Source organism: Dioscorea cayenensis, chromosome 17 (assembly GCF_009730915.1).
Source record: "Dioscorea cayenensis subsp. rotundata cultivar TDr96_F1 chromosome 17, TDr96_F1_v2_PseudoChromosome.rev07_lg8_w22 25.fasta, whole genome shotgun sequence".
Lineage (NCBI taxonomy): Eukaryota > Viridiplantae > Streptophyta > Magnoliopsida > Dioscoreales > Dioscoreaceae > Dioscorea > Dioscorea cayenensis.
Window position 1 is genome coordinate 16,464,270 of NC_052487.1, and position 11,203 is coordinate 16,475,472.

Sequence of the window (11,203 nt, forward strand, 5' to 3'; positions counted from 1 at the left end):
TTTAGGTTTGTGTACATCAACATACATGCTTGTACATTGAGTTGAGTCTATATTTGAATATTATCGTATGATGGAGGTGCACGCATTTGCTTTACGTAGGCCATGCATCCAAAGTCTGGCCAAGTTGGGAGAAGCTGCATCAAAACTTGCTCCTCTTACAACTCACCAAGCAAGAGCTACATAAACACTTATATTCTTGTGGCATTCCATATTTCCTTGAAACAATAGTGAAGTAAGGACTCCGGAAAACAAAACCTGTACAATTTCTATGGCACTACTTTCATTTGGAGTTTAAGATGGAGTACCAAAATTAAGCTCCTTGGAAGAAACTTCCACTCACAACTCCCACAAATTTCTGACTTCTTAAGACGCTAGGTATCTACTACATTACTTTGCCAACTGCTAAACTGTAAGGTTTGTAAAAAATTTCTTTTTCTTCATCTTTGACTGGTTTGACTAGGTGTTTGATGAGTGGGCCCCAATGTTGTTTCATTGCCTTAATTTCCGGATCTTGCCTGATTGTGGATTATTGGTTTTTCCTGTTTTTGATTAGTGGAGGCTTTTAATTGAGTTTTTGGGGTTGCTTTTATAGGCTTAGCTGTGCAACCAATTTTCTTGCTCTCCAAACTCTCTTATCCTTGAAACAACGCAACCTTGGCCGAATTTTGGTGTCATTTTCTTTTCTCTTTATGCTTGGTTTTTGAGTGGAACTTGTCACCAACAAGCTTAGAGGTAAGCTTGTTTTTTTTTCAGAATTCTGAGATTTTTTTTTATTGTCTTGTTTAATTGTTTTGTTAATGCCAAGCATGTATGTTTATCTCTTGTGTTGTTGGTTCTTGAATCTTGGGTATGTTTGTTCATATCTTATAGCTTGGTGTTAAGCTTAATCCTTATCTTGTTAAAACTTTGTTTAAATATTTTTTAGCATGTTAAATCTGAGAATTTTTTTTGAGCATGTTGTTCATGTCATGGAGTGGTAATTAAGCAACTAGAGCATTCTTTTCTTTATTTTTATTTGTGAATATATATATATATATATATATATATATATATATATATATATATATATATATATATATATATATATATATTTGTATACATAATCATGCCTTAATGAGGTTACGTGGTATTTGACTGAAAAATTTCTGCATTTTAGTAACTCTGAAAATCATGCTATTATGATTTATTTTTTATGGCCAATATTTGTTTGGTTGGGTTTTTGAATTTTAGTTGTAAAGGTTTAATTGTGTATGTATTTCTATGTTTATATATGTATATAGGTATGCATGCATGACAGGGCTTAGGAATCCTTTTTCTTGAGAATTTACACTTTCTGGTATTTTTATATATATTAAGTTTAATTCTTTGAATTACTTTATATTTGTGTGTGATTGTAAATGTAAATACTTATATATTCAGATTCATGAGTTAAGTTGATTTTAATCTTGGAAAGTTAATTGGGCTGGTGTTATGTTTAAAGCTTTCTTGGAGCATTTTTTTTTTGCCTAGCTAATTTTCTTGTGAAAACTTTTAATTGCTAGCATGAACCGTGTACTCATTTTTTGGCATGCTATTGTGTTAGTTTGATAATTGGCAAGTGAGTTAAGTACTTTATTTTTGGTAGTTTAACAAGCTTCTTTTAGGTGCATGGTTGTTCTATTGTCATGCTAGCTATGAACTCTTTTATTTGTTGTATTAGCTTGGGCTATAGTTGTAATTTAGGCCCGACCCAAGATTTGTAACCTAAGTTAGAATATTCTGTTTGGGTAGATCCATACCGGGCTGTGGTTCGCGGGACTTGGTGAACCCAACTCTGTAGCTCGGAGCCAGGTAGGCTCTCGCACTGTGTATTCCGTATTTCTGGCAATAATTATTATTTAATTATTGCATTGTTTAATAATTTTATTTATTTATTTATTTGCGTGGTATTTATGTTTATTTATTTATTTTCTTATTTGCATTATTTATTTAGTAATTCCTCTGTCTGTATTCCGTATTTTCTGCGGTTTTTAGTACATCTCCATTTCTGGCTCGCCCAGCTAGGAGGAGTAAGTCCTAGCCATGTGCACATGTTTTCTGTAGTAGCGCTACCCCCGACTGCGGTCGAAGATCCGGCTACGGCTGTTGATATTCTGTTCTGTTCTGTTCCGACTTCATAGTCGAAGATCCAGCCTCGTGCTGTTGATTTCTGTTATTAGCCATGGAGATGTATTTCTGCGTGTTTTTCGTGTTTTTGGATTATTCCAAAGATTCTGCGTATTTTTCACGTATTCCCGTATGAAGCATGAGCTATTATTCCGCAATATCCGCTATACCGTTGTTTTTTTCTCGCGATCCCACTGGGCCCTTGTGGCTCATGCACTGCAGTATTCTGCTTTCGCAGGAGAAGATCAAGTTTAGGTCCGGGGGTGTCGAGAGTCGTATTATCTCGCGTTATCGATATCTTGTTATTACCGCTTGTGAGTGTAAGACTTGTATTCGATTGTATTTGTAATTTCATGCAAACGTTAGGGTTGTATTTGTATTCTGTAGGGCTGCTAAAGTCCGTACTTGTAGTATTTTAAATTTCCAGTATCCTATTTGTGCTTTTGTATTTTGTTCATATTTGCTTGTTAGGGTTGACTCTGACCAGGTTTTTAGCTGAGGCCTTGCACCCAGTGGGGCCCAGTCCCATTGGATGCGGCCGATCTGTCCGCGGGCCCGGTTGTGGGGCTGGGACGTGACATAAACATCCTTAAATAAAAACGATTTGAGTAAAATATAAGATGGTTGTGGGATCCCATGAAAATAAACCACACCCCATAAAAGTAACCAAGTAGCTTTAACTTGGGATTGATTCTGAAGTCATTGACCCCGCACTGCTCCCAGTGAATGGCATGGATCTCTAAGCAAAAATCAAGCAAATACTTCCGTTGTTGTTCATCATTATGAAGAAGGCTTGCTCGTAACAACTCCATAGGCATTTCTTTACTTATGGCTCTTATTGCTTCTGAGCTAATGGCAGATACATTTGGGGCCATAAATTTCAGTTGGCTATGCTGTACTAGCTTGCAGCCTGGTTATCATTAAGGAGCTATATTGCTCTTTCTCACACACATGAAGAAACCATCTTTGCAAGATTGATGGTTGTTTGTGTTGCACCTGCATCCAAAGGTAACCCACCAAACAAGAACCTCAAGTGGCGGAAAATAGCCATGGAGACAACACGAGTGAGCTCACGCCTTTAAGACGAAGGAACACAAGGTCAGATATTTCCCTGGTTTCATCTCCATGGGCATCTCTAGCGCTGGGTATAGAATCATTGGCGCTTTCAACATGACTAGGCTCTTCTTGTTGCTGCAGGCTGCATCACATCATTTCCTTCAAGCTTTGGTGCAACATCAAGTGAATCAGTTGCTACCCTTTGCTTTTCCTTATCTTCAATAGCAACATCACCATCATCACCATCTTCGTCTTTGTATTTGCAAATGGCTGCAAGGATCTCATGAGGGGGTAGAGCACCGGCGGCAATCTTGGCCTTTCCTTTCTTCACATTCTCAAGGAAGTTTGAGAAACGATCATTGTCATGCTTCTTGAATGTATCCTTGTAGTGGTTCATGGCGACGGATGCCAGGCGGTTGTATCGCATGGTGTTCCATTGCCTTCATGAAAATCTCTGGCTGGTAGCTAGAGAAATTTTCGGAGAAGGACGAGAACTTTGCAACGGAGCCGGTTATAGACACGGTAGGTATAGTGGCACTCCTTGATCTCGGCGTACTTAGGGTTAGACTCTTTGGAAAGACCCGGCAAGCGATGCTCTCGCAGAGAAGGGCCGTGCGATCGAAACATGAATTGGGAGACGGGCACCATTTGGCAGCGAAGCCGATCTTGTTGAAGTTCTCCTTTTTTTAGTTGTTCGAGCCGGAGGCCAAGAGCTTGACAAAGAACTTGGAGATGTGGTCCTGGAGGAACTGGTAGGCTAGATCACTAGCGTAGCGGTCTATGGCTCGGATCGCAAGCTTGATCTTCTTCTTGTGCTTCTACTTCTTGGCCTTCTCGATCTCCACTTTGGTGAGCTCGGTGGTGATAGAAGTAGGCAACAGAGGTAGCATGACGACGACGAGCAACAGTAACAGAGGCAGCATGATGACGGCGAGCAGCAGGCAACAAAGATAGCAATGGCGACAATGACAAAGACAGCAACGATGGCAAAACACGGCAGCAGATGGCAGGAGGCAATTTATATATATATATATATTTATGTAAATTTATATAAGTATAAGAGAAATAAGACCACCTCTTTTTCTTCTTTTTTTTTTTTTCTCTTGTCCCCTCTTCTTTTTATTTTTATTTTTTTTTAAATTCTTCCTTTTCTTGTTTTCCTTTTTTTTTCCTCAATTCTTCCTCCCTCTTTTAAAAGCTTTGCCTATTCTTATCCTCAATCCCAATTCCTCCCGCAGAATCATAATGAATCAAACAAAGGGAGATTTGATCAAAATTTGAAATTTGAAAATTTTTTTCAAAATTGAATTAATCCAACTTGCCTCGGGATATGTGTTTGGGTGCCTCGGTATTTGCACTTTCTCAGGTTGCCTCGAGATCTGTTCTCAGGCGACATGAAATTTAGGATCACATCAGGATGTATTTGGGCTATCCCGAGTTCTGAAATTGCCTTGAGATAGGTGTTTTCAAGGGCAATCTCGTAATTTGCATTTTGCCTCGAGACAAGTTTTCAGGGGCAATCTTGTAATTTGCATTTTTTTTACTTGTCTCGGGATTTGTATCCTAGTCCAAGACAACCAAATAATTTATTTTAAAGGGAAAATCCAAAATCAATTAAGATTAGGACATTTAAATTTTAATTCTAAATATATTCATGATTGAGATATATTTGAATTTTAATTAAATTAGGATTTAGGTTCTATTAGGACAAATGTTATATTATTTATATATAAACACAGACCATTCTCGAAGTGGTGATCATGACCCCACTTCGGTGTTACCAAACACAAAGAACTACTGAAGTCACTTTTTCCAGCTTTTCACTTCCACCATCCAAACACATGAATTGGTTTCTGATGTGACAATTTCCCTCTCAACCAAAAATATGGAAGTAGAGACCTCCAACTGAACTCCACACTTCCACCGAAGTGGTGTTTTCAAACTTCCATGACTTCGGTCATTCACTTCCAAACCAAATATACACTTACTATAATTATTAGTTTGTTGGCATTCAACATGATGGGTATTGATAAATATACTTATTAACCGAAAACAAAGAAATTACAATCAATTTTGAATGTAAATTGCTTATAAAATATAATTAATTTTTTCTATAGTTATACTTTGCTTTAATAAACTTATTCATTAAAAAGCCATATTTTAACTTTGAGAAATTTTTTTATATAATATTAACATACCAATTATTATTTTTTATATACACGAAGACAATGCACATTAAAAAAAAAAATATTTGCATAAAATGCCTCAGATAACATATGTTAATTAAAAAACTAAACATGTTAAATAACAATAAACCCTTCTAACAAATGAAAGAAGGTAACTGAAACTTTTTATTTTGAGTGAACTAACCAAAGAATGTTTTAAAACAACAAATAAGTAAACCAAATTTATTCATAAAAGATCCAAACATAAATTTGATTTAAATTTTTTATGTTTTTTTTTTACAATGTGGACAAATCATCTTTATACATATTTTTCTTACTATATCTCAACTATATATTGGGAGGAAATCCACATTTTTCAGTTGGGAGTTAAGGGTGCGTTTGGTTCGGAAGTAGTCCACCGAAGTAGTGGAAGTCTTGAAGTGCCACTTCGGCTGAAGTGAAAATTTTCAGTTGAAGTGTTCAGCTCCATGTGTTTGGTTGAAAGGGGAAATGTCAAATCATTAACTACTTTTTTTGTTTGGTTAGTGGAAGTTAAAATTTAGAAAATGATAGAAATGGACTTCTACTCATCACTTTCATCATGGGTGAGCTTACTTCTTTGTGCTTGTTAGATTGAGATTATAATTATTTAAGATTATAATTTTAAAAAATATTTTTTATAAATAATAAAAAAGTAATTAAATAATTAAAAAAATAATAACAGATAAAAATAAAAGATAAAAAATTTAAACAATAAACATATTTTTTATAAACAATAAAAAAATAATTAAATAATTAAAAAAAACAAAAATAGATAAAAATAAAAGATAAAAAATAATAAAATAAAAGATAAAAAATGATAAAAACAATAAAAAATAAAAAAATAAACCATAGAAAAATAATAAAACATAAATAAAATAAATAAATAAATAAAAATGAGTGATTTTAATCACCCACGTGAAACCACGTTGTGAAAGTGAAACACCGAAGTTCCACTTCGGCCAAAATTTTTTCAAAGTCAAAGAATGAAGTGGAAGGTTTTGGAAGTGGCCACTTTCGCATGCATTTTGACATCCACTTCAGTGAACCAAATAAGTGGAAGTGTCACATCAATTCCTATTTCCGTCACTTCGGTCTCCATTTCGGTGAACCAAACATAAATATTTGGACTTCTACATTATTGTGATGGTAAAATTTATTTAAATTTTTTAGAAAAAATTATATTATATTATATTATATTATATTAAAATATAATTTATTTTTATATTTATAATATGTATATATATTTTTATACATAAAATGCCATACTGTCCATCTTTTCTCAGTTCAAATGGCGCAGCCCAACAGAGTACAAACCCTCGTCGATTCCGGCCTCGCTGCCGTCCCTCCACAGTACATCCAGCCTCCCGATCACCGCGCCGGCGGCCTCCGCCATGATGCCGCTGCTCCCCCTATCGCCGTTCCAGTCATCGACCTTGATCCTCAGTCCGGCGATCCCATCCTTGACATCCGCCGTGCGTGCAAGGATTGGGGTGCCTTTCAGGTGATCAACCATGGCGTACCTATCTCACTGTTGGAGGAGATGAAGCGTGTTGGCCTTGCTTTTTTCCAGTCACCGACGGAGGCCAAGCTCGGTTACGCCTGTAACCCCAGATTCCCGGCTTCCGAGGGCTATGGAAGCAAGATGCTCTCCAAGGATGGAGGAGTCCTTGATTGGAGGGACTATTTTGATCACCATACCTTTCCGGAGTCCCGTCGTAACCCTAACCGATGGCCTGATAACCCTGATAACTATAGGTAGTGAAAAATTCGAACTTCTTTCTCTGCGTTTTATGCTTGCAAGCTGTTAATTTGTATATATATATATATATCTCTTATTGCTTTGATTGATGTATGCTTGGATTATGCATGGCTTTCGCTTGTTCTCAAGGGTTTTGATTGCAATAGTCATGATCTGGGCTTGTTTCTGGTGTCCTATAATATCTGATGGTAATTACTGCATGCTTTTTAATTATGGGAGTGATTTTAGGTATCTGAACTTATTCGTTTTTGTAGTAATTAAATTGCATTGGTGATTATGGTGTTATGGAATCATGTAAGAAATGATTTTGTGTGATATAGATGTTTGTCTTTGTTTCGTAGATTGATTTGTATCATGTTTTAGCTTCTCTAGATTAGTGAGGAGGATGGGTGATGAGTTGCTTTCTTGATTTTTAGATGCTTACTGTTATTTATTTATATCTATATAGCTATATAGGTTGTAGACTAAATTATTACTTTAATGTAGGTTAGTGTTTGGCGTCTTCTTTATTAAATTATGCTAACCTGTTGAGCATGCTGAGGGGTGTGTGTGTGTGTTTTTGTTTTTTCTCTTTTGTATGTGTGCGAATCTTCTTAATGTGACTTTTTTTTGGGATATGATTTGTATCTGGAATTGATACTACGTGGATAAGATGTTGGTCTAAACTTTGGTGCTGATTTTGGGTAGTTTAGTTTGAATGCTCTACACTCCATGGAAAAATTATTTCTCCATGGAAGTTGTATGGAGCTAAATCCTTCAAATTGATATTTTGGTTAGTGACATTTATTAAGTGGCCAACTGGATATTACATTCAGAGTCTGTGTTAAATATCACAATAGCAAACCAGTAGATCTGTTTTTATTTGAATTAGTAATTAAAAAAATGCTTATCTTGATATCTCCTGAAATGAATATGGTAATTCTTTTCAGGCACGTTGTGGGAGAATATAGTAATAGCATGAAAGCTCTTGCCCAAAAATTGTTAAGTATGATCTCCATAAGCCTTGGTCTTGCACCTTCTTATATTGAAGATGTGATTGGCGAAGTGTATCAGAATATAACCATCAGTTACTATCCCCCCTGCCCACAACCTGAACTCGCTCTTGGTTTGCAAGCCCATTCAGATATTGGTGCAATTTCACTGTTGATACAAGATGATGTTGGAGGCCTTGAAGTGTTGAAAGATGGGGAATGGGTGCTAGTACAACCACTCTCTGATGCCATCATTGTCTTGTTGTCTGACCAAACTGAGGTATTTGTGGCTATTTAACTGTTGTTTATTTATAACTTCATGGAAGAGATTTCTCTCACAAGCATTACTAGTGACTTTTTCAAATGCTATGGACACTATAAGCTTGGTGCTTCTGCTAAAATCCACGCGGTCAGGCTAATTTGTTAGTTTGTGATATGAATAGCACTTTTTCCTTAGAACATAGTGTATATATATATAGCACTCGGGCATTTAGGTAAATTCTAAAATTATATCATTTGGAATTTGACGTTTTAGGTTTAAATTGAAAATCAAAACCTTTTCTCTGACCTAAAGAATAGAAATTGGTTACAAACTAGAATTTGTATATTGTGAAGTTATTTTGCATATAGATCACTTAGACTAACTTAATATATAAAATTCTTTTATTCTCTGCAAAGCTAATTGTATTAGTAGGGACAGCTGATAGGATTCAAATGAACATGATTAGAGATAGTTGCCATTCTGTTTCATTCCTTGGATGCCATAGATACTGCATGATTAATGTTAGAATATAAGAAAAGGCAATGTCAAAGAGAGTACCTGCTCTGGAAGGTTGAGTTAATATTATGAAGGATGTCTTAGAAATAAGAATGGAGTAAATGGCACAATTCAATAGATGTCGAAGGGCCACATTGAATGCAAACCTGCAGTTAAGTAATTTTGAACCCTTTCCGAATCACAAAAAGGGCCCATAAGATATACACAGATAGTGAATCTATAATATTGATTTTTAATTCTTTAGAGCACAAATGGGAAGCATAGAAATTCCACAAAAATCTGCAGCAACTTGGCTCTAATGTATAGGTGGGTATTCTATCGGACATCAACTTTTATTGGAAAACTGTTGGCTGATATTCATTGTTTTAACGTTTTTAAAATATGGTCATGTGAAAATAGATGTGTTTGTTCAAAGGCTGTGGATCCTTGGCTCTTCCTCAGAAATGCTGACTGATCTTCATATTTCTAGAAGTTGTTTCCTGAGAGAAGGATATCATATCAATTGATTTTATTTGCCCATACTATTTGAATAGGCTCTTCATTATGACTTGTTTATATGGCAAAGAATATTTTCTATTTTTAAATTTCTTTTGGTACTGTTCAGCAATGCATCACATTAAAATACGCAATTTTGATATATGAATTAGTGGTGGTCACTTAAATGTTTCTGCTTGTTAACCATTTAATTCCCAAAGCTCAAAGATGAAATTTTATTATATATTATAGGTTTTTGTCAGATGTAACTTGCCTTTCACTCTTGCTAATTATTTTTTAAATTTACTCTGGTAAATAGAATTGTCTTTGTGAAAATAAGAGGTGCGTGCCGAATTTTGTTTATATTTGCAAATTGATTTTTAATACTTTGCAGTAACAAAAATAAATTTGTATCTTTTGCTGATGTGGCTTGAATGCTTTTGTCTAAACACATACTGAGGCAGGTGTTTGATATAAATTTGGTGAACTACAGTTTGAAGTAAAAAAAATTTGGTGAACTTTGCCTTTTTCAAGTGAAACTACAGCTCCAAAGCAAGTCAAGTTTGGCTCAACTGTAGTTGGTCCAAATTGAACTAGCTCTTGCTTGAAGTTAAATTCTAACGCAGCTTGAATCAACCTACTCTCACTCAGGCTCAGTAAATTTACATCGCAATGTGCAATTTCACATTACTATTTGTATTTTGGTCAATTCATTTAGATTTTTTTTTCCTTGTTTATAATTTACCCTTAACTTGTTTGAAATATATACGATTCTATACTGCAGTCAAAAGAACTATTGATCTATGTGGGACAGAACCTTGGCTAGTTAATTAAAATTTAAAGTATTGCTTTCAAGAAATGTCCAATATTAATCTTATTGAAATTCGATATATAGCAGTCACTTATTTGTGAATAAATGTAGGCCTATTAGGAATAGTTGGCTTGTTAGTGATATTTTGCAAGACTACATGGTTTGATGTTGGTGTTGAATTACAACTTTTACTTGAGCTCATATTTATTCCAAAATATGTGCAGATTATAACCAATGGGGAGTATACAAGTGCAGAACATCGTGCCCTTGTCAATGCCAAACAAGCGCGATTATCTGTTGCAACTTTCTATGATCCTTCGAAAACCAGGGTAATATCACCTGCTGCTGAACTTATCACCGATCGTTCTCCACAGAAGTATTGTAGTGTTGTGTATGGTGATTATTTGTCGTCATGGTATGGTAAAGGCCCTGATGGCAAGCGGAATTTAGATGCTATTTTGATTCATCAATAGAAGCTATATTTCGACATTGTACATCAATATTTATGAAACGGAAATCATGAAATTTGTAGATGCATATAGGGTCCAAAATGTTTCGGTATGATCTCTCGGGGATATTGTTTTATGAACCTGTAACAATTGAGTACTTTCAGAGACAAATAAAGAGAACCAGGATCAGAGTCTTGATTGTTTTGATTTATATTATTTTAGTATTAATTTAGGATATTTCTTTCTTTCTTTATTATTATTATTATTATTATTCTGTTTTTAACAAATGTGACAAGTGCCGTTCGGCAAGAGGGTGTAAAGAGATAGGTAGATAAGGTGGTGCACCAGCTATGGACATAATGTAGGACGATTAGAGTTTTGTCATGCACACACCCAAAAGATATTTTAGTAACCAAATCGAATTAATCAATTTTCTACAATGTAATCTTGAATGTAATCTTGGAGGGGAGAAAAATGACATTCTCTCAGATATGTTTCGTAAATAGTGAATGAATTCTAGAGTTAATAATATATTACTGTATCGAGTAATGGT

The 11,203-nt window shown here is 35.1% G+C and overlaps 1 protein-coding gene and 1 long non-coding RNA gene across 2 annotated transcripts; both read left to right on the forward strand.

The window, feature by feature from the left end:
• Positions 1 to 585: 585 nt before the first annotated feature.
• Positions 586 to 2,408, forward strand: LOC120280961. The gene is made up of 3 exons (XR_005542461.1): positions 586 to 732; positions 1,771 to 1,830; positions 2,384 to 2,408. It is a non-coding gene; the product is annotated as an uncharacterized LOC120280961 (long non-coding RNA).
• Positions 2,409 to 6,654: 4,246 nt separating this feature from the next.
• Positions 6,655 to 10,861, forward strand: LOC120281361 (probable 2-oxoglutarate-dependent dioxygenase At3g111800; the record flags this gene model as incomplete). The annotated part of the gene is made up of 3 exons (XM_039288207.1): positions 6,655 to 7,163; positions 8,097 to 8,418; positions 10,426 to 10,861. Coding segments are annotated over 3 exons (1,080 nt in total), but the record flags the coding sequence as incomplete, so codon positions are not given.
• Between the last annotated feature and the right edge of the window lie 342 nt (positions 10,862 to 11,203).